Source organism: Mauremys mutica, chromosome 2 (genome assembly GCF_020497125.1).
Source record: "Mauremys mutica isolate MM-2020 ecotype Southern chromosome 2, ASM2049712v1, whole genome shotgun sequence".
NCBI lineage: Eukaryota > Metazoa > Chordata > Testudines > Geoemydidae > Mauremys > Mauremys mutica.
Window position 1 is genome coordinate 87,181,121 of NC_059073.1, and position 26,002 is coordinate 87,207,122.

Sequence of the window (26,002 nt, forward strand, 5' to 3'; positions counted from 1 at the left end):
GCCAATAAGTATCCATTACTGATAACAGACTTTGGCAGCAACTATGCAGTTTTACAGCAATTCAATGTTACTGAGTTAAGTTCTCCCCCCAGTGCATTAACCTCTCCCCCCCCCCAGCCCTGCATGAGGAAGATTTTTTTTAAATATAGCTTTATAATTCAAGTCTGATTTTTATACCTTATACAAATCACATCACCAAGATATACATTCAAAATGTGTATCGATCTTGGACTTTATAAAAAAAGTTAAGCTGCCTTTGACCACTGGAGAGGAATATTATGGCAAAACTTGAATATCGAATAAAACATATGCTAACAAATATCCCATTATGTTCAGGAAATAAGTGACATTTAAGGAGAAAAGAGTAAGAAGCATGTATGGTTAACTTTCACTTTCTACAGAGTGTGAATAATTGAGCAGGAAAGTCTAGAGACAAAACCAATGTGACATAAAAGATAAGGATAAGGAAATATTTTGTGAGGGGAAAGGAAGATGAATCTTCATATCTAAAGTCCAAGATGATGACATTTGCCATCCTTCCTCTTGCTGAATAAGAGATTAAAAAGAAAGTCTATCAAGAAATGGGATACAAATACAATTTTACAGCTTAATATAATGGCAAAGCAAGCAACGCAGAGGGAGCCAGTACCAAAGATGGTCAGACATTTCACATATGGTGCAGCAGAAGGAGAGAAATAGCTGTGAGGAAGAGGAGCTTTTCTTGTCTAGTTTTGACTTGATCCCCCCATAATATGAATGCACATCATCTATCCTTTGCAAATGTTTGAGAGTTTTATACTGTATATATGATTCCACAGTAGCTGATTTACCCAAAGCATATAAAATACAAGCATGTTTTCGGGTCTCTCATGCTTCCAAAATTAAAAACTAAAAGCTTCATATGGCAGTCTTCTAAAATAAGAGTACTAACGACCTGAAATAACTTAATTAGGCTGTACTCAATTCATATTTCTGGCTTAATTTGACTTAGTTTCTTACATACCTTTAGAGATCTCTCCATTTTCACTTAGACCTCCACAGACAGAAAGCGTGACATCAGGCAAGTCCATAGCAGAATCAGACATGCACTCTGTGCCACTGTCAGCAGCAGCACTTCCCACGGACTGTGGTGACTGGGAACCAGAGAGGGTATCCGACTCAGTCCACTGTCTGGAACTTGGATCAGAATCACTAAAGGAAAGGAGTTCACATTTTGTGTATGTAATTCTCTTGCATACACATATGCATGTATTTTAAGTTATATGCAACCACAGTATTACGTGCAGCACATGATACAAAACGCAATTGCAGCACTACATATTCTTGTATTTCAAATATATTTTGTTACAAAATTAAAGATTTGTTCTACAATTGCCAAATTTTCTTTTCTGAAAAAGGAAATCTGAGTATTTGTGCACTCAGATGTGCACTCAGATGTTCACACAAGGTATTTTCTCTCACTAACATTTCCTTTCATCTCAGGACTGAAATATTAAAATGGAATGTCAGCTACTCTACCATTACTGACATATTCTTTGTGACAGGAACTTATTTTGTAATGATCCAGACCAAACCATCAGGCTCTAATAAATAGATAGAGATTATTTGTTCAATGGTCTGAAAACTGAATAGGTGCATGGACCTAAAGATCAGTAATTAAGTAACTTAAAAAAAAAAAAAGATAAACTCTTAATAATGCTCAAATACTATTTTATGCTCATGATACTGAAATTAATTAATTAGCCTCTTAGAGTGAGTAGGACAACCCTCTAGCCTCTTAGAGTAGGTAGGACAACCACGACCTTTTCATGTTCTCTGTATGTATATATATATCTCCTTGCTATATGTTCCATTCTATGCATCCAATGAAGTGGGCTGTAGCCCACGAAAGCTTATGCTCAAATAAATTTGTTAGTCTCTGAGGCGTCACGAGTACTCCTGTTCTCAAAACTGTTAGATGTATCATATTTCACCTTTTCTACTGCTACTGATTCTCTCTGAAATGAAGCAGATATACTAGATGCTTTATGACCGTTTGTAAAGCCTGTAGAATTTAGATGTTTCCTTTTAAACGTGTTCTTAGAAAGACATACTGGAGAGTATCTTAGGAGTTAAAACATTTTAACTACATAGAATATGAAAAAGGGTTAACTCAGTTACATACGTTTTCTTACTATATAAACAGAGTTATTTTGTAACACTAAGGATACAAATTTCACTCCATGAAAACAGTGATGCCAGTTACATGGGAAAACACATTAGCACTAAGACAAATTACTGGGAATAATACTGCTTCCCAAAATAGCTATGTAGTTTAAAGTTTCCCACAAGGCCCCAGCACTTTCTCGGTTCAGCTGGGATAGAAATACCACAATTGCAAACTTTCACATCATATTTCATTCTCTCTCCTTCTTGCCAAAATCAGAAGCAGAGAGATATACAGAACAAGTTCAATATTGATTTATCCTATTATATACTCTAAAAGCTCAAAGACAGGCTTGAATTTTGAACAAGGATTGGCTGAGTTCTTTTATCTCAATTGGCTCATCCACTCCTAAAACTAACAGATACATTATTTTGCAATATAAGCCTTGCCATATGAGAACACTAACTCCAAGCTACCTTTTTGGAAAGTAGAGTGCGGCAACTTCAGGTTCCAAAGCCTTTAAGTCATCCAAGTAAATATCATGAGGCCCTTGGTGTTGGCTTCGCTTGTGCACCCCTGTTGATTGTCATAACAATTAGGTGGTTTGAGATTAATACATGTATTAAATACAGTGCTGTGGGAGGCACGGTTTTCTGCACTCTGAACATTGTTCATATAGGAATCTAAACAGGAATGCCTGCAGGTTAGTTGGCCTGTAGTCTGTGAGGTTTTCTGATTCCTTTTTTTTTTTTTTTAATTAAAAATGTTAGTTGTATTTAAATCTCAAAATTGAAAGTGTAAAGCTACAGTTTTGGGATAACTTCATCAAATTTCACAGAACTCTCTGTGGGAATGTACCAGTTCTTTTAAATACAAAATGAATACCTTTCTTTTTTGAAGGAGAGTCCATTTTTGCTGGTGGTTTTGCTTCTGAAGGACTATCTACTAATGGGCTGGGGAGAGGATCAGCATCTAACATAGATGATTCTTGAGGGATCTCCAGCAGAGGTTCTATGACTGCAGATGCAAGAGAATCTTTAACCTCTATTTGCTTAAACAGAGGATGAGTTCTTGGCTCAGGTTTCAGTACCGTACAGACAGAATCTTTCACCAAAAAATCATCTTCAACTTCATCAGAGCTGAGAATGACCCTGAAATGAGTCTTTTCTGATGGGGTAATGGTAGCTGTTCTAGGATGCTCCAATTTGTCCTTCTTACTTATCTGAAAAGAAGAAAGATCTTGTTCTCATGTACTTTCATGCAATATGTCATTTATTTTATTCAGCTCTGAACATTAGCTAACAAGTGCTTATAGTAATTATGCCAGAGATGATACTTTTCAAACCAAAAAAGTCAAAAGCCTGCTGGATTAAACTTTAATGTACCTTTTAGCAACTTCACATGCAGTCTCATTAATAAAGTCCCAGAAATGCCAACCACATAGGAACTTGTTCACCAGTTTCAGAGTATAAAAATCTGTCCATATTTCTATATTCTAAGCTCATCCACAATTCAAGTTCTTCCTGAAGGCCCACCTCTACCATGATGCCTACAGGAAGCTTCCTGACTGACAAGCTTGAAGAGTAAGATGTGAATATTTGTCATTTTAATTTATGTTTTATACTTGCACTTTTTGTTTTTACACATACTGTATATATGTTACATCATGTCTCCTGCCCTTTACTTATTTATCTAGATTGTGAACTCAGGCCAGGGACTGGGCCTTTTTCTCTTAGGAAAGCACTTAGCACACTTTGGTGCTACCATAAATGCCTGGCTAAGACACCATTTAGCATATAAAAACGAGGAAACCTATTCAATCCCCCTTGTCACTGGTGAGGAATGTATGAGTAATTAGCACAACCTGAATTCATGATGCTATATTAAGAGAGACCTCATTAAAACCAGCTCTCCATTTCCCCATTTTTTCCCCAATAGGTCACTTTTGAAGAAATGCAGTGACAAATCTAGATAGGTTTTTGATACATTCAAACTAACCCTGACTTTTCAATTGATGATGATAGATCATTGCTTATAGTCAAAATGTCTCTTCTCAATAATAACCCAATTTTTAAAAATAATGTTCATGTACAGCCTTTTTCCAAAAGCACTGTTGTATGAATGGGCCCAGTGAACTTCACTGAGGCTCTGCATCAGAACAGCGGTCCACTCACACAGAGCTGTCTATGGATTTAGGGCCTAAATTTCATCATCTCTCGAGGGTACAGAGAAGGTGCTACATTATACTTCCCTGCCTCAGTTTGGAGAACAGTGGATTTATGACAGGCTTCTACTGGGGAAGGCCAGGAGCACTTATAAAGGGGGCTGTCTAAGGATGTACAGGTCCAGCAAATCTCTTCACCTGTCCTATTCAGGACCACTCCTATGTGGGGCTGCATTTTGTAGCTAAAAGTCCACAATGTGAGGGTGAGCAGCCATCAAGTTCCCTATATTAGAATTTGCATGATTCCCCTGGAATGAGCCTGGTCCTATCTTTTACAAAAAAGTTCATTAGACTTGATCATTCCTGTTGCATCTAATGCATCATTTTAAAATTATCTTCTGTTTCTAGCAGCAAATTAGAGAGCTATAGATTTTTACTCTAAAGATCATTCTGGAAGATTTTTGCAGCCCTGCTTTTGAAATCAATAAAAAGCCTTCAGCTTAGCCAGCCACAAGAGGGTGCTGTTTTCATGCTATTTCTGTTGAATTATTTACAATTGCTCAGTTTTCCCCAATAGTCTAATGTGAAATGCAGAGTTTTAAGGAAGACAAAATTCAGTCACATTAAAAGTCCCAGACAGTATAAAAAATTCATCTGTAAATAACTTTACCTTAGTAGATTCTGGGAATCCTCCCCATGTCCACTCCATATGAGATTCAGCTCTAAGCAAGCTCTCTGCAGGTTTCACTTCTAGTTCAGAATCACTTTTCGGACAGACTGGGTCTGAGAAAGGGCTATCAGAGTAAACACAGAAAACTACAGTATTTAAAATGCATTTGTTGTGCAGCTACTTTTGTTAGTCTTCCCTCATTTAACACAGGTTCAATTATTCAGCAACAGGGCAAAAAGCCCAGTTAGGTTTTCAGACAGAGAAGTTAAGTTAAAATGAAAATCACATGCAGGGGCTTACATAGTGATCACACTAAACAGATTTCTTCATTGTACTTGAAGTGTTCTCAGTATAATCCCCCACAATTTTCTCTCTCTCTCTTTTTTTTTTTAAAGTTATTTGATTTAGCTGCAATCATGAGACAGATGTACTTCCTCCTGTTAATTTAGAATATGTTTTAAATTCCCATGTTCCAGACAAAAGACAGCATTCCAGTTTGCAAAGCCTGAAAAGTTTCATCCATTACTAAAGTCTTATTATTGCTGCAAGTTAAGTTAAATAGATGGTTACATTCCAATATACAACAGCATACAGTAGTACACCCCACCCCCATCAGGGTTGAGTGGGGACAAAATTAGTAGAGCGTATGATCAAATCAGGGAAAATATTGTGTGTTTACTTGAAAGTTTCCTTAGAATAATGAGGTCCAGATACATTACAATGGTATTTCAGCCTGCTTGCAGCTTGGAGACAGAACCACACCCCTCAATCACTGATGATAGAACGCCTACTAATTTCTGAAAACCGGATCTCTTCTGCCCCATCACTTCTCCCCCTCCTGCCTCCCCAGACCCTGTCCCACCTCTTCCCCCACGCTCCCACCCCTTCTTGCTCCTCTGCCCCCTCCCACTTCCTCATCACTTGATCCTCTCCACTTTCTTCTCCCACCCAGCTGGGCTTCTGCTCCCGGGCTGGGACAGGAGCTGTAACCTGACACGGAGCCTGCTGCCTGCCCATGAAATGCAGGCAAAAGGTGGCCCTGGCTGAGCAAGGGCTAGTGCGGGTTGATGACTTGGCACCACCCGCCCCGGCTCATAGTGACTGGACACTGCCAGGTCCCCTTTTCTACTGAACTTTGAATTGAAAACCAGACACCTGGCAACCCTAAGAATGCCCTGCCCCTTGAATTTACCTTCAATTGAGACAACTTTGACAGGCAGGATCATTCAATTCTACTTTCCTAAATTACAATATGGGTACTGTTCTAAATAGCAGAATGACCTATGACCTTGTGAGGCTGAAATAAGGATGGTTACTTGAAGGAAGCATTTAATCTTGGGATTTATAGAAAAAATTCTTTTCTTGAATATGCTGATAACATATTACAGAAACTTGAACTTTTGCTTGAACATTCATACACCCACAGCGAGTTCCTGTAGGAGGGCCTTTAAGCCCTGTTTCATCGGTTTAATGTGCTAGTTAAACATTGGTCTTTGCACCAGGAGTAGAATAAATTCTACTGATTGACTTTTTAGGGTGCACAAGATTATCACAAGTGTGATAATCATCCAAGCATTGATTTTGAACCTGTCTGGTCCTGGTTGGAGGCAGACTCATCAGAAGATCCAATGCTAAGTTAATTAGGTGCAAGAGCTGAGCAACAGCTCCTTCAGACAGAAAGCCAATAGTATCATTGCTGCTCTCCTCCTTCGTATATTTTGTACGGTCCTGGGGAGTAGTGGAAAAAAGCAATTTCCCAGCTTTGGAAGAAGTCATTTCACTACCTCACATCCCAGGTCATGATACAAGGACAGGACACAGGGCGGTTTATTGCTGTTCCCGATGCAAAGAGGTCAATCCCCATCCCGCCAAACAGATTTAATATGAGTGAGGATATTTCTAGGTGCAGGTTCCACTCTGCTTAATCCATCCTCTGTCATGTAAGTCTTGGTGTTCATCTCCACCTGGATTGGCAATGCAAAAGGAAACTTTGCTCCACGCAGAACCGGAGGAGGGATGATGGTGTTCTTCCTAGTTTATTCATGAAAACCCTTCAGACATTAACTATCATGACAAGAACAAGTTTGTTATCCATGGAAGGAACAGTGCTCAGATACTTCAATGAAACACTACTCCAACTGATGGATTCTGTATTGCACTATAAAGAACTGGAACAAGCTGAAGGCTTGCTCCTCTTGACTGTATACTTTAACACTTGAAAAGCTCAAAGCTCCTGCTAACCGTTTTGTAAGGCAAAGAGGAGGAGCCAAGTCTTCCTTTTCCTTCCCCAACAACCACCTCCTCCTAAACAGCTAAAGGATCCCTCAGTCACCAAAATTGCTCTCTCGCCCAAAATTGGTAGATTGCCTCATAAACTAGAGAGGAAGGATGATTTTATGGTTAAGGAACTGGACTAGAAAACAGAAGACTTATTCAACCCCCAGCTTTACCCCAGACTTGCTGTGTGATCTTGTGCAAGTAACAGTCTATCTCAATTCCACATCTGTACAATGGGGAACATATTCCTCTACCTCACAGCTGTGTTGTGAAGATAAATTCATTAATTCTTGTGAAGAGCACAGATATTATAGCGATGAATGCCAAATACCTGTTAAGGCTGAAGCTCCACAAACCTGGAGATTTTATGCAAATATAACTGGCTGCTCCTCTGCTCTGGACTGGGCGTTGTCTAGAGTTTGTGGTCCTGTTTTAATTTGAGTAATTTGTCATTTAACTCAACTTAACAAAAGTTATTACAAATGTTAGCCTAGGCACTTCACAAATGTTTACTCTGACACACACACATTTGTGGCTGACCTTAGGTTGAGTGCCTGGGAATTTGCCCTCTTCCTGTAATTTATTAGGTGTGAATAAAATGATCAGCTACAATTTTATTTTTTCCCTGGTGAACTTTAACAGCAGCTTTAGTTAATTCAGAAAGGATGATACAAGTACAACAGTTTTTTTCCCCCCAACAAACGTAAATTTACACATAAATTGTGCACAGTCCTTGAGCCCATGCTAAGTTGCAAATGCAGCCCCGGATGCCACAGATGTTGAGCACCCTTCTTTATGTAGTTTTATAGGTCAGAAGAAGTTACGGAGGTGGTGCATTACATAACATAAGAGTACAAAATCATACAGAAAGATGACACCATAAAATGACCTACTTCTCCAAAGGGGACCAGTCTCCATCAGATAAAGGGTAATGATCCTTGGAGTGATAAATCAAAGGCTCTTTCTGCTCTTCACTCTTTGGTGAAGAATTTGAGGATCCTCTGTGGAGACAAAAGAACCATTTTTGTTTTAAGTGAGTCAATGACAGATCTCCACTAACAACTTACCTAGAGGAACTGAATTATTTTTACCAGAAATCTTAGGTCAAAAAGAGAAAGGAAGAGACTGATAGTTGAGAGATAACTAAAGAAAGAGCAATAGTTCATCATCGGAGGTGCTGCTTTCTTGCCTACACAGCCATCTTTAATACCCGAAAAAAAGATCCTAGCAAAGTTTAAAAATGACCCTCACCACATATTTAACTAAACAATTTAGTGTTAATCTAAGAGATCTCACAAACATATACCAAGTGATGCCATCCTCCACAAACTTGCTGTTTAGTATGTAAGCAAAAACTGAAATTGGGGAAAAATTCAAGCACAACGTTTGTGATCCTCACCAAAAGCCTTCCAAAAATCTATTAATTTAGAATACTACAACAAAGGAATGCCCGAAATAGATTTGACACTGTATTCTTTGAATATTAGCCTAGTTTGTGGATAATGCAGTGTTACATATATACATATATATATATATATATACATACATATATATATATATATATATATATATATATATATATATGTCATATAGGACCTAGAAGTTAGCCAGACTAATGCTGGATACTACTATTAGTTGCCTCAGATACATTTATGAGCAGAGGATGTAACTGAGTTAATTTTCCAACACCAGGTCCAACTGTGATTAGCTGAAGAGCGCTAATGAGATCAAAGCACATGGTACTATGGCTGTAAGCTAATCACTACATTTCATTTATAGATGCCCCTTTCAAATATTTGTATCTATAAACAGTCAGAGCTTTGTAATTGAACAAGTGTACTGAATATGATAATTATTCTTAGAAATGAATAACTTGTTCTGAAGCCAGTTTATTCTCTCCTCTCGTCTATCCCCTCCCTCCCCCCCCACCCTCCCAAATCCAAACACTAAAGCAACACTAAAGAAAGGACACAGGCCATGAGGACAAGTCTGGCATATGATTATTTAAAAAGCAATTTGATTTAACAGCTGTAAGTTTAATATGCAAAAACAAAAATTGCTTCTCCATCAGCGAAATGGCCAACCTGGTTTTGTATAACATTTCTTAAAGAATTCCAGTGCATGTTCTCAGTCCAAAAGAGAGATCCAAAATCTAGGTATAGCCTATGACAATTTATACTGCCCCCTCTAGATTCCATGCACCACAATGATTTTTCCACTCATCTGCACACCTTTCAGTCAAAACGGGGAAGAGTCTATAGTAGGTGGGTGATAACACTGGAACATATTATGATGAAAATGTATTTTTCCACTTATTAACATCAGCAAGTATTTGTTTCACTTACAATATTTACTGTTTACGGGAGGTGCTAAATTAACAGCCTTAATGACAAGAAGTATATTGGTGGTGACAATATGCTTCCTCACACTGCTCATGAGTGCATTCAGTGTTGAAGACCCCAGAAAATGAAAATGTTTTTTCCTACACATACACAAAAACACTGGGAATACTAACAAGACTTCCAGGTAGTGCCATTTGTGGGGGTAGTTAGTGCCAAGTGGAATCTATTCACAGGAACTAGACAATTAATCAACTCATTTCACATAAGGCACTGAACCATTAGACGAACAACAACTTTCAGTCCTCAGTAACCAAGACTATATTTGGTGTGAGAATCTTTAATATGAAAGTCTCTAGGAACCTGGTCCAAAGCCCAGTGAAGTCAATGCAAAAAACTCAGTCACTTCAATGAGCCTTGGATCATGCCCTAACAGCACCACCCTCAGTTATCTATTTTGCAATATTCATCAGCTGCCATTTCTATGCCCTAAGTAAATATGTTTAATTTAATCTGCTATAAAGTGTAATAATTTGACCTACAAAATGGTTATACACAAAATGTTTTTAAACCAATGTCTCAATTTACTGCATACAAATATGCTCAGATAGTCAAAGAAAAGAAAACCTATAAATTGGCAGTTAAAGCACAACATCCCAGTTTGGAGCCACACAAAACAGTCAAAAGCACAATGTGTCTAAATGGTAAAAGATACACAGATGCATACACAACATCCTCTATTTCTGCTTCATACATCACAATTTCAGTAACTGGCTGTTTGCAGTAACTTAGTTAAGTCAGGCACTTTTGAGAACATATGTATACAACAGGGGTCAGCAACCTTTCAGAAGTGGTGTGCCGACTCTTCATTTATTCACTCTAATTTAAGGTTTCGCGTGCCAGTAATACATTTTAACATTTTTAGAAGGTCTCTTTCTATAAGTCTATAATATATAACTAAACTATTGTATGTAAACAAGGTTTTCAAAATGTTTAAGAAGCGTCATTTAAAATTAAATTAAAATGCTGATCTTACACCGCCAGCCTGCTCAGCTCGCTGCCAGCCTGGGGTTCTGTTCACCTAGGCCAGCAGCGGGCTGAGCAGGACCTGCGGCCGGGACCCCAGACCTGGGAGGGTGGGGGTGTTCAGGGCGGAGGACTTGGGGAGGAGATTCAGGGCAGAGGGCTGGGTAAATGGGGAGTGTGTGTAGGACAGAAGGCTGGGTGGGGGGGGGTCAAGGGTCAGGGCAGAGGGCTGAGGGGTGTGTTGGGGTGGGGGGATTCAGGGCAGAAGGCTGGGTGTGGGGGGGGTTCAAGGGTCAGGGCAGAGGGCTGAGTGTGTGTGGGGAGGTCAGAGCAGAGGGATGGGGCTGTGGGGACGCAGGGCAGAAGGCTGTGTGTGTTGGGGTGGGGTGGGTTCAGGGCAGAGGACTGGGGGGTGCAGGGCAGAAGGCTGACTGTGTGTGGGGAGGTCAGGGCAGAGGGATGGGGCTGTGGGGATGCAGGGCAGAAGGCTGTGTGTGTTGGGGTGGGGTGGGTTCAGGGCAGAGGACTGGGGGGTGCAGGGCAGAAGGCTGGGTGTGTGGGGTGGGTTCAGGGCAGAGGGCTGGGGCAGTGGGGATGCAGGGCAGAAGGCTGAGTGTGTGTTGGGGTCTGGGGTGCAGTGCAGAGGACTGGGGGGTGCAGGGCAGAAGGCTGAGTGTGTGTGGGGAGGGTCAGGACAGAGGGCTGGGATGCTCAGCTCGTGGGGGAGAAGAGGTTAATACACAAGTCACAGTACGAAGCCTTAGTAATACCACATGAAAGCATTCAGTATGTATTTAACAGTTTACCTCAGATGTTGAACACCTCTCTCGTCATCAGAGCTTATTTCTATTTCAAAAATCTCTTCAACCCCAGAAGAGGAGATCTGATCTTCCTTCTTGCTATCTTGTTTGTATTTCTTTCTTCTTCGCTTTTTCTTCTTCACAGACCCTGAGGTGAACACAGTCTCTGTTTCCATGACGTGTGTAACTTCAGAGCTCTGACATGTCCTTTCATTTTCACCTGACTTCAGCAAGTGATCTTCAATCTCTTTAAAAAACTGATCCTCAGTGATTATTGGGGAGGTTGCCAGATATGCAGGAACTTTTTCCTAACCAAAACAAGGGGAATAATAAATAAGCAGATACATTTATTATGTACACAAAAACAGAATAACAAAAGATTAAATAAATGTGGGGGTGCAGTGGGGTGGGAGAGGTTAGCAGCATCAAGGACTGGCTGGCAGATATGGCAAATTTCCTGCCTGATCAGCAATACTGTCCCACATGACTGACTGCTGGGAGACCTTATTGAAATTAAATTTAAGTATTTTTGAAGTCCACTATACCTAAAGGCAAAATTTATGTCTTGTGGGCTGGAATTGTGTGTAACCTCTTGGAGGAGACGTGGTGGAGGTATGATGTAAGGCCTGGGAATTAAGGGCTACACTGAAAATATGCCAGGCAAGAATGGACTTTTAGGATAAGTGTGAAGTGGATTTTCTGGGGAATACCTAGGAGGAAATTAATGCAAATTTCACAACTCTGGATATGCAGAAATCCAGGCTTTTGAAGATATGTCCTGAGGAGTGGGTCTTTGCTGATTACCTGTTCCAGACAGTAGAGGGTTTACAATGGCACCAAAGGCACCAGGCCCACACTGGGAAGGAGCCCATTATGGACTCGGGGTCTGGCTCCTTGCTCAGGGCAGCCCAGGGCCAAGGCCCTGCTGTGTGAGCAGCTCAGAGCCAGCAGGTCCCACTTGCCTGTAGGGAGTTCACCGACTAGCAGCTGGGCTCTACTATGTGGGCTGGGAAGGGTTGCTGGCCAGTGGACGCAACCAGGGGGAGGGGGCTCTGAGGAGTCACGTCCCAGGAATCTGCCCTGCTCCCCACTGTGGCTCCAGCTCTGAGCAGTCTCTGCTGTCCGCCACCTGCAGGACCCCACCTGTGTACCCAAGGTCCAAGTCACCTGGGACCGGTGCAGGGGCTGGCTGTCTCAGACAGTTCGTGGGGGAAGGGGGAGAGTAGAAGAGGGGCTCAGTCAGGCCCCACCAGGCAAGTGGGTCCGGAGGGAAAGCAACCTGGGCAGGCCCCACTCTGGCTCGGGCCTGGCTGATCACACCGTTCCCGAGGATCCACATCCTGGGACTGGCCCCAGCTGCACTGCCAGCTCAGCCCAGTGGACAGTCACCTCCCAGCAGGGCTGGTGAGTGCGGCTGGGCATGGGGGAGTGGGTCTGGGGGGAGGTGCTGGGCAGTGGGGGAGGTCTGTGCATGTTGGGGTGCTGGGCTTGGGAGGGCCACTAGGCTGTGGGCGGGGAGAGGGAGGGAAGGTATGTGTATGGGCCTAAGCTGTATAAAGAAATGGCTGAACTGTCCAGCCTGGGTTCCAGTTCTGAATCTGAAACAGTTACGAACTTGTAACCAAGGTGAAAACCCAGTTGTGGGTTTTGAAGAACTGACACTACCACAGCATGTTGGAGTTAGGGCTGACCTCCGATAAGCTTTTCAGCATGCATGTAGGTTTTTTGGTTTTTAATGTGTTTTCTTCGTAAAGTTTTGACTTTAAAAATAAATGTGCTTGCTTAGAAAGAGTTGTGTGGTAATTAACAACTGTGAGCAATATGCTGGTCAGACTCTGGAGAGAAAGCAAAGTGCAGGTGCTGGCCTGTTTAGGCAGCCGGGCTTGTTGGGGATATCAGTGTGGGCATGCAACCATGCAGCCTGGAAAAACCCTAATCAGGATGAAATGAGACACGCATCTGTGCCCAAGAGAGGTAATGGCTGGGAGTTGGAAATCATTAAGTGGGTGTCTTCAAGGAGTGGGAATACAGGTGCAGTTACCCTGAAACTGTGACACTGACAATTGCATCATTTTTCTATATAGTACCTAGTATGTTTTTGGCATTACTGTAATATTAATAATAAGTGTTCATTAGAGAGACAAGGTGGGTGAGGTAATATATATTTTATTGGACCAACTTCTGTTGGGAGAGAGACAAGCTTTCGAGCTTACACAGAGCTCTTCTTTCCAATATTTTCAAATATATTGATTTTAATTACAATACAGAATGCAACATGCTCATTATTTTTTATTACAAATATTTGCACTCTAAAAGTGATAAAATAAGTAGTACTTTTCAATTCATTTCATTCAAGTACTGTAGTGCAATCTCTTTATTATGAATGTGCAACTTACAAATGTAGATTTTTTTGGTTACATAACTGCACTCAAAAACAAAACAACGTAAAGCTTTAGAGCCTAAAAGTCCACTCAATCCTATTTCTTGTTCAACCAATCGTGATGATAAACAAGTTTGTTTACATTTACGGGAGATAATTCTGCTTGCTTATTATTTACATCACCTGAAAGTGAGGACAAGCATTCGCATGGCACTTTTGTAGCCAGCATTGCAAAACATTCGTATGGTGCTTCATGCTTCAGCCACCATTCCAGGAGGACATGCTTCCATGCTGATGACGCTCATTAAAAAAATAATGCATTAATTAAATTTGTGACTGAACACCTTGGGGGAGAATTGTATGTCTCCTGCTCTGTTTTATCTGCATTCTGCCATATATTTCATGTTATAGCAATCTCAGATGATGACCCCAGCACACGTTGTTTGCTTTAAGAACATTTTCACTGCAGATCTGACAAAACACAAAGAAAGTACCAATGGGAGATTTCTAAAGATAGCTACAGCACTCGACCCAAGGTTTAAGAATCTGAAGTGCCTTCCAAAATTTCAGAGGGACTAGGTGTGGAGCATGCTTTCAGAAGTCTTAAAAGAACACTCCTATGTGGAACTCGAACCACCAAAAAAGAAAAATCAGCTTTCTGCTGGTAACATCTGACTCAGATGATTAAAACAAACATGCATTGGTCTGCACTGCTTTGGATTGTTATCAAGCAGAACCTCTCATCAGCATGGACACATGTCCTCTGGAATGGTGGTTGAAACATGAAGGGACATATGAATCTTTAGGGTATTTGGCATCTAAATACCTTGAGATGCTGGCTACAACAGTGCCATGTGAATACCTGTTCTCACTTTCAGGTGATATTGTAAACAAAAAGCGGCAGCATTATCTCCCATAAATGTAAACAAACTTGTTTATCAGAGCGATTGGCTGAACAAGAAGTAGGACTGAGTGGACTTGTAGGCTCTAAAGCTTTACATTGTTTTGTTTTTGAATGCAGGTTTTTTCTGTTTATTTTTTAGATAATCCTACATAAACTGAGCACTGTACACTTTGTATTCTGTGTTGTAGCTGAAATCAATATATTTGAAAAAGTAGAAAACATCAAAAATTATTTAAATAAATGGTATTCTATTATTGTTTAACAGTGTGATTAATCGTGTGATTAAAAAACTGATTAATCACAATTTTTTAATCGCTTGACAGCCCTAATTATTATATAGTATGCTGCTTTAAGATTGAAGTCAGGAGTGAGAATAAAAACAAAGGATGCTTTAAAAGATCTTATTTAAGAAATGAAGTGTGCAAGTCACATTACAGTATTCCTGAAAGCAGGACATAAGGGTCTCTATTAAAATCCAAAACAGCTTCATGCCCATTTCCCAGCTGAACATTTTACAGCAAAAAGGTAAGAGGTTCAATGGCCTTTCCTATTATGATGCAGATGCTTCTTCAAAATAACTAAATGGATCTGTAACCAGAATGCTCAGCTTTCAGAATATCTTGGCAGCTCTTTTCAGGTCTTGAACTTTATACATGTATACAGTATATTCGTAAAGTGTTAGCTCGTTTCCAAGTGTCTCAGATTACTATCTTATTAAGGGGTTGAAGTGTCCAGTGGCTGTCTGTGCATCTAGCACACTATGGCATAGTTTAAAAGAAAACTGAAAACTAAGTGTTGATGAGACAGAATGAGCAGTTGAAACAAAGAGGAAATATCAAATATTTCAGCTAGACAGGGGACTAGAAACCAGAACGCCTCAATTCTAGTCTCAGCCCTGCAACTACTTTTTCTGTTGCCTTTATGTGTACCTGTACCTACTAATAGTTATCTGGAACACTGTTATACAGATAGGATAGGCAGTAGTGGATTAACTATTGTTTTATAACTTGGTTTTAGTTTATAATAAGTGTAACAGCTGTGTTAAAGTCTTGTCCTAGACATTTAGGAAGTGGTTGTTGGGGTTTTTTTTTTGTTTTTTGTTTGTTTGTTTTTTAAAACTTTTGACTGCTCAATTCCCATCAGTGACTAGTTTGCTCTCTGCCTCTGTCTGCAAAAGAACTGCTTTCAGTTTTGTATTTAGTCACGTTACGTGTTATATTAAGAATATAAGAATGTCCATACTGGATTAGACCAATGGTCTGTCTAGTCCAGTATCCTGTCTTCTGACAGTGGCCAATGCAGGGTGCTTTAGACGGAATGAATAGAACAGGCAATCGAGTGACCATTCCCAGCTTCTGGCAATCAGAGGCTAGGGACACCCAGAACACAGGGTTGCATCCCTGACCATCTGGGCTAATGGCCATTGATGGATCTATTCTCCATGAAATTATCCAATTATTTTTTGATCATCATTATAGTTTTGGCCTTCAGAACATCCGCTGGCAATGAGTTCAATAGGTTGACTGTGCATTGTGTGAAGTACTTCTTTTTTGTTTGTTTTAAACCTGCTTCCTAATAATTTCATTAGGTGATCCCTGGTTCTTGTGTTATGTGAAGGAGTAAGTATAGACCTCTGTTATATCCCCTTTTACTGGCATCTTTTCCAAGATAAGAAGTCAGTCTTTTTAATCTCTCCTTATACGAAAGATGTTCCATATCCTTAATCATTTTTGTTGCCCTTCTCTATACATTTTCCAATTCTAATATCTTTCTTGAGCTGCGACAATCAGAACTGCATCCAGTATTTAAGGTGTGGCCATATCACGGATTTATATAGTGGCATTATATTTTCTCTTATTTTCTGTCCCTTCCCTAATGGTTCCTAACATTGTTAGTTTTTTGTTTGTTTGTTTGTTTTTGACTGCCGCTGCACATTGAACAGATGTTTTCAGAGAAGATCTCTTTCTTGAGTGGTAACAGATAATTTAGATCCCATCATTGTGTATGTGTAGTTGGGATTATGTTTTCCAACATGTATTACTTTGCATTTATCAACACAGAATTTCACCTGCCATTTTATTGCCTAGTCCACCCAGTTTTGTGAGATCCCTTTGTAACTCTTCGCAGTCTGCTTTGGACTTAACGATCATGAGTAGGGCTATGATTTAATCACGGGTATTTTGAGCAAAAGTCATGGACAGGTCACGGGCAACAAACAAACAAAACCATGGCCCATACTTATAAATACCCGATTGAATCTTTTTGGGGGAGGGGGGGACCTGGGAGGTCCGCAGCACTAGCTGTGTGTGTGTTTGGAGGGGGGGGGTAAGGTCACACTTCCGCTTTGGCCAGTGCAGAGGAGGGGAGGCCCCGGGGTCCTGTTGCTGCTCCAGCTACTGTCGCGGAGGAGGGAAGCCCTGGGGGGCCAGCTGCTGCTCTGGCCGCCCCAGGACCGCTGACAGGAGCCACCGAGCTGTGGCTGATCCCACTGCCCGCGGGACTGCTGCTCAGGTGATCTCTAGGGCCAGCTGCACTGGCCGCTGGCTCAGGCGTTCCCCAGGGCTAGCTGCCAGGGACCACCAGAGCAGCGGACAGTGCAGCTGGCCCTAGGTCGCTCCAGCAGCACCTGGTGTGGCTGGCTGCAGGGCCACCCGAGTGGCTCACTGCAGAGCAACTCCAGCAGCAGCCAGTGTGACTGTCCCCAGGGCCGCCTGAGCAGCTGGTCCTGGGGCTTCTGGGGAATCCATGACTTCCGCAACCTCCATGACAAACACGGATCCCTAATCATGAGTAATTTTGTATCGTCTGCAAATTTTGCCACCTCACAGTTTATCTGTTTTTCCAGATCATTTATTAGTATGTTGAACAGCACTTGCTCCAGTATAGATCCACAGGGGCCACCACTGTTTACCTCTTTCCATTATGAAAACTGACCATTTATTCCTACCCTGTTTCCTGTCTTTTAACCAATTACAGATCCACGAGGACAGACCTTCCCTCTGACCGCTTACTTTGCTTAAGAGCCTTTGGTGAGAGACCCTGTCAAAGTCTGAAAGTCAAATACACTATATTCACTGGATCTCCTTTGTCCACATGTTTGACAACTCCCTCAAAGAATTCTAATAGATTGATGTAATTGCCAGGCCTTCCTCTGGATCCTTTTTTAAACATTGGTGTCATATTAGCTACCCTTAAGTCATCTGGTACAGAAGCTGATTTAAATGATAGGTTACATACCACAGTTGGTAGTTGTGCACTTTCATATTTGAGTTCCTTCAGAACACTTCAGTGAATACCATTGGTGCTGGTGACTTATTACTGTTTAATTTATCAATTTGTTTAAAAACCTCCTCTACTGACACTTCAATCTGGGACAGTACCTCAGATTTGTCACCTAAAAAATATGGCTCAGGTATGGGAATCTCCCTCACATCCTCTGCAGTAAAGACTGATGCAAATAATTAATTTAACTTCTCCACAGTTCTTCCTTGAGTGCTCCTGTAGTAGCTCAATCATTCAGTGGCCCTACTGATTGCTTGGCAGGCTTCCTACTTCCGATGTACTTAGATTTTTTGCTGCTAGAATCTGAGTCTCCATTCTCTTCCTAGACATTATGGTGGTTCTTCACAAGTTATTATTTTGGGTACTAATAATCTTGATGCTGATTTTTCCCCTTTCATTGTGAATGAGTCACAACCACTGCTTCTATAGTGTGTTTTTTATTTCATTAAAAAAATGAACTGCCACTCTTCCCACCACCACCACGCCCAATAGCTAGTTCATTAAGATTTGCAAGTTTTCATGACTTTGCACATTCATTTATAATCTAATGTCTGTATTTCATTGTCCAAAAAGTGTTTACTTTTGGTATGCCTCCTATTCCCTCCAAAAATATCAATGCCTGTGACCCCCAAGTCCCTGACCAGGATGTGGAAGAGGCTTTATGATTCACAAAATATCTGTCAACTTAGACAAGCTTTGACATATGTGCATGTAATGCAGTTTGCTATGAATATGAAGTACTGAAGAAAGTAAGGGCTTGTCTATTCAGGGAAGTTAGTGAAAAGTAAGTAGGGTGTAAATTTAAAGTGTGATAGCTATTCCGCACTAACTTCTCTGTGTGGACCATCTTGTTCTGCACTAAGGGCTTGTCTACACTGCGACAAAAAGCCCCCCCACCCCTTCCCCGCCAAAGACAAAAGTTTGGCGGACAAGTGGCAGTGACACAAATGGCAGCGCTCTCCTGCCAACAAAGCTACTGCCACTCATGGGGCTGGAAGTATTTTGTTGGCAAAAGTGCCGACAAAATACCAATAGAAAGCATTCACACGCGCTGACTTTTGGCAACAAGGCTGTATCGACACAACCTTGTGGCTAAAAGCTGCATAGTGTAGACAAGCCCTCAGAGTGCCTTTTTGTTGATTAGTTTAATTTGCTTTCTAAGCAGTAACTATTCTGTACTAGTTACTCTGGGCTTCCTCCACTCCCCAAGGCTATACTTTAAGGCAACAGATGTGTAAGCATCAAGAGCTGAAAAGCCTACAATCTCAAGAGGCCTTGGGGGATATTCAGGACAACTGTATCAGAAAGCCAAGCCACTACAATGACTTCCTAGTCTTGGAAAACAAGTTAACTAGTGAAAATTCAGAGATAAGAAACTGTACCCTGCCAATGTAAACAAACCACACTGATACTGAGGTCAGTAACACAAGTGACTTGAACTACTTGCAAAGAGTAGTTAATAGTCACTGCACAGTCTGTACAGTCAACGTCACCCTAAAGTTAACAACATAATAGATTATTATTCTAAGCAAACAGGGTGAAAAGTGCAGCAAGTCTTCCTATTACAGCTCTGAAAAACAAAGTGTGATAAGGAGGATCTGTTACTTTCCTGCCCCAGTAAGAGTTACATACAGTATTTTATTGAACTATTGCAAGCAAATAACGCAAGTTATGAATCAGCAATAAAAAAATCATTAGAAGTGCTGTATTTTAATATTGAGAACATGAGACACAGCACTAGTAACAGGATATAATTAACTAAACAATGTACTCAGCAACGTACTCTTCAAATGCCACAAAACACTTACGTATTCTTCTTCAGTTTCCTGTACGAAGAAAGCTTCTCCATTGTCACCTAGCTTCATGTGAAGATCAACTGTGTCTCCATTAATTTCTATATCAATCTGTGGGAGCAAAGACAATTTAACATAGAGTATCTTCCACACAACAAAAAACACAAATATTTACCTTAAGACTGATTCCTTTCTGATTATTTTTATATTAATGCCTGCATTCCACTTTATGATCACCACTCCAACTGAAGGCTTCTCCCAAGAAGACTGTCATACCTCACTCTTTGTGCTCTCCTACCCCACAAAAGAAATCAGTACTTTTTTAGGAAGTAGATTGAGGTTATTGAGACTAGCCACATGCTTAAATACCTTATTAACTGGAGCTCAGCACCCAGCTGACAGCTTCGGCTGTGGGGCTCCAGCTGTCAATACCCCACTTCAGTCGGTGGAAGCACTCCTGGTGAGGACGCACACCGCTCACAGAAAAAACAGTGTGGATGTGAACTACCACTTTAATTGCAGAGCCATTGGCCATTATCTTTGAAAACTCATGGCAATTGGGGGAGGTCCTGGATGACTGAAAAAAGGCCAATGTAGTGCCCATCTTTAAAAAAGGGAAGGAGAAGGATCCGGGGAACTACAGGCCAGTCAGCCTCACCTCAGTCCCTGGAAAAATCATGGAGCAGGTCCTCAAGGGATCAATTCTGAAACACTTAGAGGAGATGAAAGTGATCAGGAACAGTCAGCATAGATTCACCAAGGGCAAGTCATGCCTGATTAACCTAATTGCCTTCTATGATGAGATAACTGGCTCTGTGGATGAGCAGTGGATGTGTTATTCCTTGACCTTAGCAAAGCTTTTGATATGGTCTCCCACAGTATTTTTGCCGGCAAGTTAAAGAAATATGGGCTGGATGAATGGACTATATGGTGGATAGAAAACTGGCTAGATCATCGGGCTCAATGGGTAGTGATCAATGGCTCCATGTCTAGTTGGCAGCAGGTATCAAGCGGAGTGCCCCGAAGGTCAGTCCTGGGGCCAGTTTTGTTCAAGATCTTCATTAATGATCTGGAGGATGGCATGGACTGCAATCTCAGCAAGTTTGCAGATGACACTAAACTGGGAGGAGCGGTAGATACCCTGGAGGGTAGGATAGGATACAGAGGGACCTAGACAAATTAGAGGATTGGGCCAAAAGAAACCTGATGAGGTTCAACAAGGATAAGTGCACAGTCCTGCATTTAGGACGGAAGAATCCCATGCACTGCTACAGACTAGGGACCAAATGGCTAGGCAGCAGTTCCACAGAAAAGGACCTAGGGATTACAGTGGACAAGAAACATTTTGGGCTGTATAAGTAGGTGCATTGCCAGCAGATCGAGGAACGTGCTCATTCCCCTCTATTAGATATTGGTGAGACCTCATTTGGAGTACTGTGTCCAGTTTTGGGCCCCACACTACTAGAAGGATGTGGAAAAATTGGAAAGAGTCCAGCAGAGGGCAACAAAAATGATTGGGGGCTGCAGCACATGACTTATGAGGAGAGGCTGAGGGAACTGGGATTGTTTAGTCTGCAGAAGAGAAGAATGAGGGGGGATTTGATAGCTGCTTTCAACTACCTGAAAGGGGGTTCCAAAGAGGATGGATCTAGACTGTTCTCAGTGGTAGAAGATGACAGAACAAGGAGTAATGGTCTCAAGTTGCTGTGTGGGAGGTTTAGGTTGGATAGTAGGAAAAACTTTTTCATGAGGAAGGTGGTGAAGCACTGGAATGGGTTACCTAGGGAGGTGGTGGAATCTCCTTCCTTAGCGATTAAGGCCAGGCCTGAAAAAGCCCTGGCTCGGATGATTTAGTTGGGGATTGGTCCTGGTCTGAGCAGGGAGTTGGACTAGATGATCTCCTGAGATCCCTTCCAACCCTGATATTCTATGATTCTATGAATTATTGTGTAAGCTGTATGTCGACTTAAGTCAACTTAATTTTTTAGTGTAGTCAAGCCCTGGGTGAGGGTCAGAATGCTGGATGGCAGATATTCAAGAGCAAAAACTGTTTACCTTTTAAAGGCTTGGTTCCTTATTTTATGTAATATCAGCCATAATACTCCTCTGGGCACGAGTTTTGACTACAACAGATCCTCCCTAGAACGCGCGTCTATATAACGCAAATTCGCTTATAGTGCGGGACTCTGCATGGATCCCAAATTTAATTACTTGCATTGGAATCCATCGTAACGCGGTCCCCGTGTTAACATGGGACCACACATGGATCCAAAACCCCACGTTCTAGTGAGGGTCCGGTGTATTACTTTCTGAAGCTCAATTAATGCTGCTACTGGTTGTACTGCTTATATGGCAATGGAGACAAGACACATGACTCCCCATTTTCCATTGTATTTCCAATGTAAAAAGTCATACAAAGGTATTCCAAGTTAGACTAGTTGCAGGTGAGAGGGGTAAGAGATTACCCTTCTTGCTCAGATCCATGAACTTCAAATAAGAAAGCAAAAATAAAAGTATGCATCAAATTTGTTTTAGAACCTAGGAGTAAAGTTTTACAAGTAAATGCCTCAGCATTTTATATTGTTTTCCCATGGTGAAATCCTGGGCAGCAAAGTTAATTCCAGCCAAAAACATTCAGACAGAATAGGAAACTTCAATATTCAAATCAAGATTATTCATTTTGTGAATGTGAAGCCACCTATTTTGTGGCAACTGGACATTCATTTAGCTTAATCCACTCAAAAGGTATTTAGTTTTGGAGGTTATATTCCCAGTATTTGTCACAAGGACACACAATGGGCTTGTCTTACTGTTTAAAAAGTTGCAGCCATATGATATTTGCTCACTTTGAAAGTCTGAATATGACAAATCTGTTTCTATTTAGTCCCTTTGCCTTGTTTGGGGCACTTGACAGCCTATATCAAATATGGCAGCTAATACAGATATTGCCAGGAAGATGAAGTTTTAGGTTACACGCAACAGGAGTAAGATTAACATGGAAAAAAAAACACGCTTATAAGATGGAGCCATTCTCAATGTGATGATTAACTTACACTTGGAATGCTTACTCGTTAACAGTGGTGCATCATGAAGCCAGTAATTAAAAAAAACCCACAATTGTTACTAAATGTTCCGTAACTGTTGTCCATTCCATGTTTGGTGTGCACATGAACACCAGCACATGAACATGGAGTCACCAGAAATTTTTCCCTCAGTGGTATCCATTGGTTCAGCTCTAGCACCCTCTGGTGCCCTGTGTTCATGTGCTGGTATAAGGGGTCCATCTGACCCATACCCTCAATTCCTTTTTGCCAGCCAATTCTGACCGAGTAGGAGAAGGGTGGGTCTGGAATAGACATGTGCAACACATCTCAAAAAGCAACAGTTATGAAAAGGTTAGTAACTGTTTTTATTTCTTTGAGTGCTTTCACATGTCCATTCCACGCTAGGTGGCTCCCAAGCATTACCATAGGAGGTGGGATCAGAATTCATGGACATGCGGACTGCAACACAGTTCAACCAAATCCAGCATCATCTTTAGCTTGCTGGGTGATTGCACAGTGGGACAAAAAATGTATGTACCAACGACCAAGTCGCTGCTCTGCAGATGTTCTGGATCAGGACTTGATCCAGGAACACCGCTGAGGAAGCTTGCACCCTTGCAGAATAGGCCGTCACTGTAGCCAGGGGTGGGACCCTCGCCAACTCATAGCGTGTGTGAATGCATGATGTGATAAAGGATGAAATCCTCTGAGCTGAAATAGGAAGGCCCTTCATCCTGTCCGCCACTGCCACAAAAAGCTATGTGGATCTACAGAACGGTCTTGTCCTCTCAATATAGAAAGCAAGGGTGCGTCTAACATCTAGGGTATGGAGACATTGCTCCTCTCTGCTTGCGTGTGGTTTCGGAGAGAAAGCCAGCAGGAAAATGGCATGAAATTGCAAAAACTCTTTCTGGAGGAACGCAAGATGAGGACAAAGCTGTACCTTGTCCTTAAAAAAGGCTGTGTATGTGGGTTCTGACATAAGGGCCCTGATCTCTGAAACCCTCCTTGCCACAGTGATAGCCACCAGAGAGGTCACCTTCCAGAAAAGATACAAGGGGCATGTTGCCAGTTGCTCAAATGGGGGGCCTGTGAGTTTTGACAAAACCAGGTTTAGGTCCCACAGTTGACGAGCTCCCAAATCTGTGGGTATAGTCTTTCTAGGCCCTTGAGAAAACCAATGGTTATCTCATGCGAGAAAACCAACTGGTCACCCACTGAGATGTGGAACACCAAAATCACTGCCAGGAGTACTTCACCTGATGAAATTGCTAGACCTTGCTATTTCAGATGTAGCAAATACTCTAGAACGGTCTGCAGTGACGATCAGATGGGTGAAACCCCTTGCTGGGAAGACCATATGGAAAAAACACTTCCATTTGGCAAGTTATGTAGCTCTGGTAGTGGGCTTCCTGCTACATAACAGAACCTGGCAGACTTGCTCCAAACAGACCAGCTCCTCGGGATATAACCATGGAGTTTCCAAGCTGTTAGGTGGAGGTCACTGAAGTTTGGGTGGAGCATTCGACCGTGGTCCTGTGATATCAGGTCTGGGAGGAAAGGGAGCAGCATTGGAGTCATTACTGAAAGGCCTAGCGGCATGGTGAACCAGTGCTGGTAGGGCTAGGCTGAGGCTACGAGAATGACTTGTGCTTGCTCTTAAGCAGGACTTAGTGCACGAGAGTAATGGGGACGGAATGCACAGAACAGTTGTCCCATCCAAGGGAGCAGGAAAGCATCCATGAGTGAGCTTGGGCTGTGGCCTTGCAGGGAGCAGAACTGGTGACCTTTCCTATTCTGGCAAACAGGTCTACTTGGGGAGTCCCCCATCGCTAGAAAACTACCCTTACTACATCAAAGTGAAAGGACCATTCGAGATGACTTGGAGAAAGACCTGTTGAGGTGATCTGTCAGCTTGTTTCGGGCTCCCAGAATGTGAGAAGCTTTGAGATGGAGCGAGTGCAGAACTCCCACAAGCAGATAGCTTCCTGACACAAGGAGGAAGAGCAAGTCCCTTCCTACCTGTTGAGGTAAAACATGGCTGCCATATTGTCTGTGAACACTAGCACGTTCTTGTTCACGATGTGGGTAAGAACACCTGATGGGCCAGGCTGACCGCTCTTAGCTCCCTGATGTTTATATGTAGGGAGAGCTCCTCCGGGGACCACAGGTCCTGTGTCCTGAGGTGCCCTAGGTGAGCTCCACATCCTAAAGCTAACATATCCGAAACTAGGGATAATGAGGGCTGGGTCCTGGCAAAGGGGACGCCTAAGTGGACCAACAGAGGGTCCTTCCACCAGTTGAGGGAGGCAAGGACTAGGGCAGGAATGATGAGAACCAAGTGCAGGTGATGGCAGCTTGCTGAGTACACTGAGGCCAGCCGTGCTTGAAGGGGTCTGAGGCATAGCGTTACATGCTGTACTACGTATGTGCATGCGGCCATGTGGCCTAACAGTCTGATGTAGAAATGGGCTGTCATGAGTGTGTGGGCCTTGACTTTCACTATCAATGACCCTATTGCCTGAAAACAGATTTCTAGGAGGAAAACCCTGGCCTGGGAGGAATTGGGCACTGCTCCAATAAACTTTAACCTCTGCACCAGAGTAGACTTCTGCTAGTTTCTAAGCAGGCCCCATGTCTGAAAGGTCGATTATAGAGCTGGATACTGGCCTCACTTGGGCCCGGGGTGGCCCCTTATCAACCAATCGTCAAGGTATGGGTAGACTTCTACCTCTTTTCTTCTGCCATACATTTTGTGAACACCCTCGCAGCTGCCAAAAGGCCAAAACGGGAGAACCATAAATGATAGTGAATCTGGTTTACAATGAACCTGAGTAACCTCCTGCGGCCTTAGAAAATCAAGACATTGAAATAAGCGTCTCAAGTTGAGGGCAGCGTACCAGTCCCCCAGATCCAGGGAGGGAATGATGGAGGCCAGACAAACCATGGAGAACTTCAGCTTCTCAAGGTAGCCACTGAGACGGTACGGGTTTAAAACAGGTCTCTCACACACACACACATACCCTGTTGGCCTTTGGAATTAGGAAATATCGGGAGTAAAACCCCTTCCCTCTTAAGTCCCAAGGAACCTCCTCCACAGCTCCCATTTGAAGACGGTCAAGTGATTTTTTTTTTAAATCAACTGTGATTAATTGCTCCATTAAAAAAAGCAATCGT

The 26,002-nt window shown here is 42.1% G+C and overlaps 2 protein-coding genes across 5 annotated transcripts in view; one reads left to right on the plus strand and one right to left on the minus strand.

The window, feature by feature from the left end:
• Positions 1–1,148, plus strand: part of EMILIN2 (elastin microfibril interfacer 2) — an 85,394-nt gene extending 84,246 nt beyond the window's left edge. The window contains exon 9 of the mRNA XM_045003682.1: positions 1,032–1,148. The gene's annotated coding sequence lies outside the window, so the exon portion shown is untranslated. The remainder of the gene's footprint in view (positions 1–1,031) is intronic.
• The window catches only part of LPIN2 (lipin 2), a 68,507-nt gene that overhangs the window by 12,580 nt on the left and 29,925 nt on the right, over positions 1–26,002 (minus strand). For all 4 annotated transcript variants that reach the window (XM_045003686.1, XM_045003685.1, XM_045003684.1 and 1 more), the window contains 7 exons: positions 19,797–19,892; positions 11,429–11,730; positions 8,151–8,258; positions 4,981–5,104; positions 3,032–3,368; positions 2,623–2,722; positions 1,004–1,191 (listed from right to left, as the gene is read on the minus strand). In XM_045003686.1, coding sequence (XP_044859621.1) covers positions 1,004–1,191; positions 2,623–2,722; positions 3,032–3,368; positions 4,981–5,104; positions 8,151–8,258; positions 11,429–11,730; positions 19,797–19,892 — 1,255 coding nt within the window. The remainder of the gene's footprint in view (positions 1–1,003; positions 1,192–2,622; positions 2,723–3,031; positions 3,369–4,980; positions 5,105–8,150; positions 8,259–11,428; positions 11,731–19,796; positions 19,893–26,002) is intronic.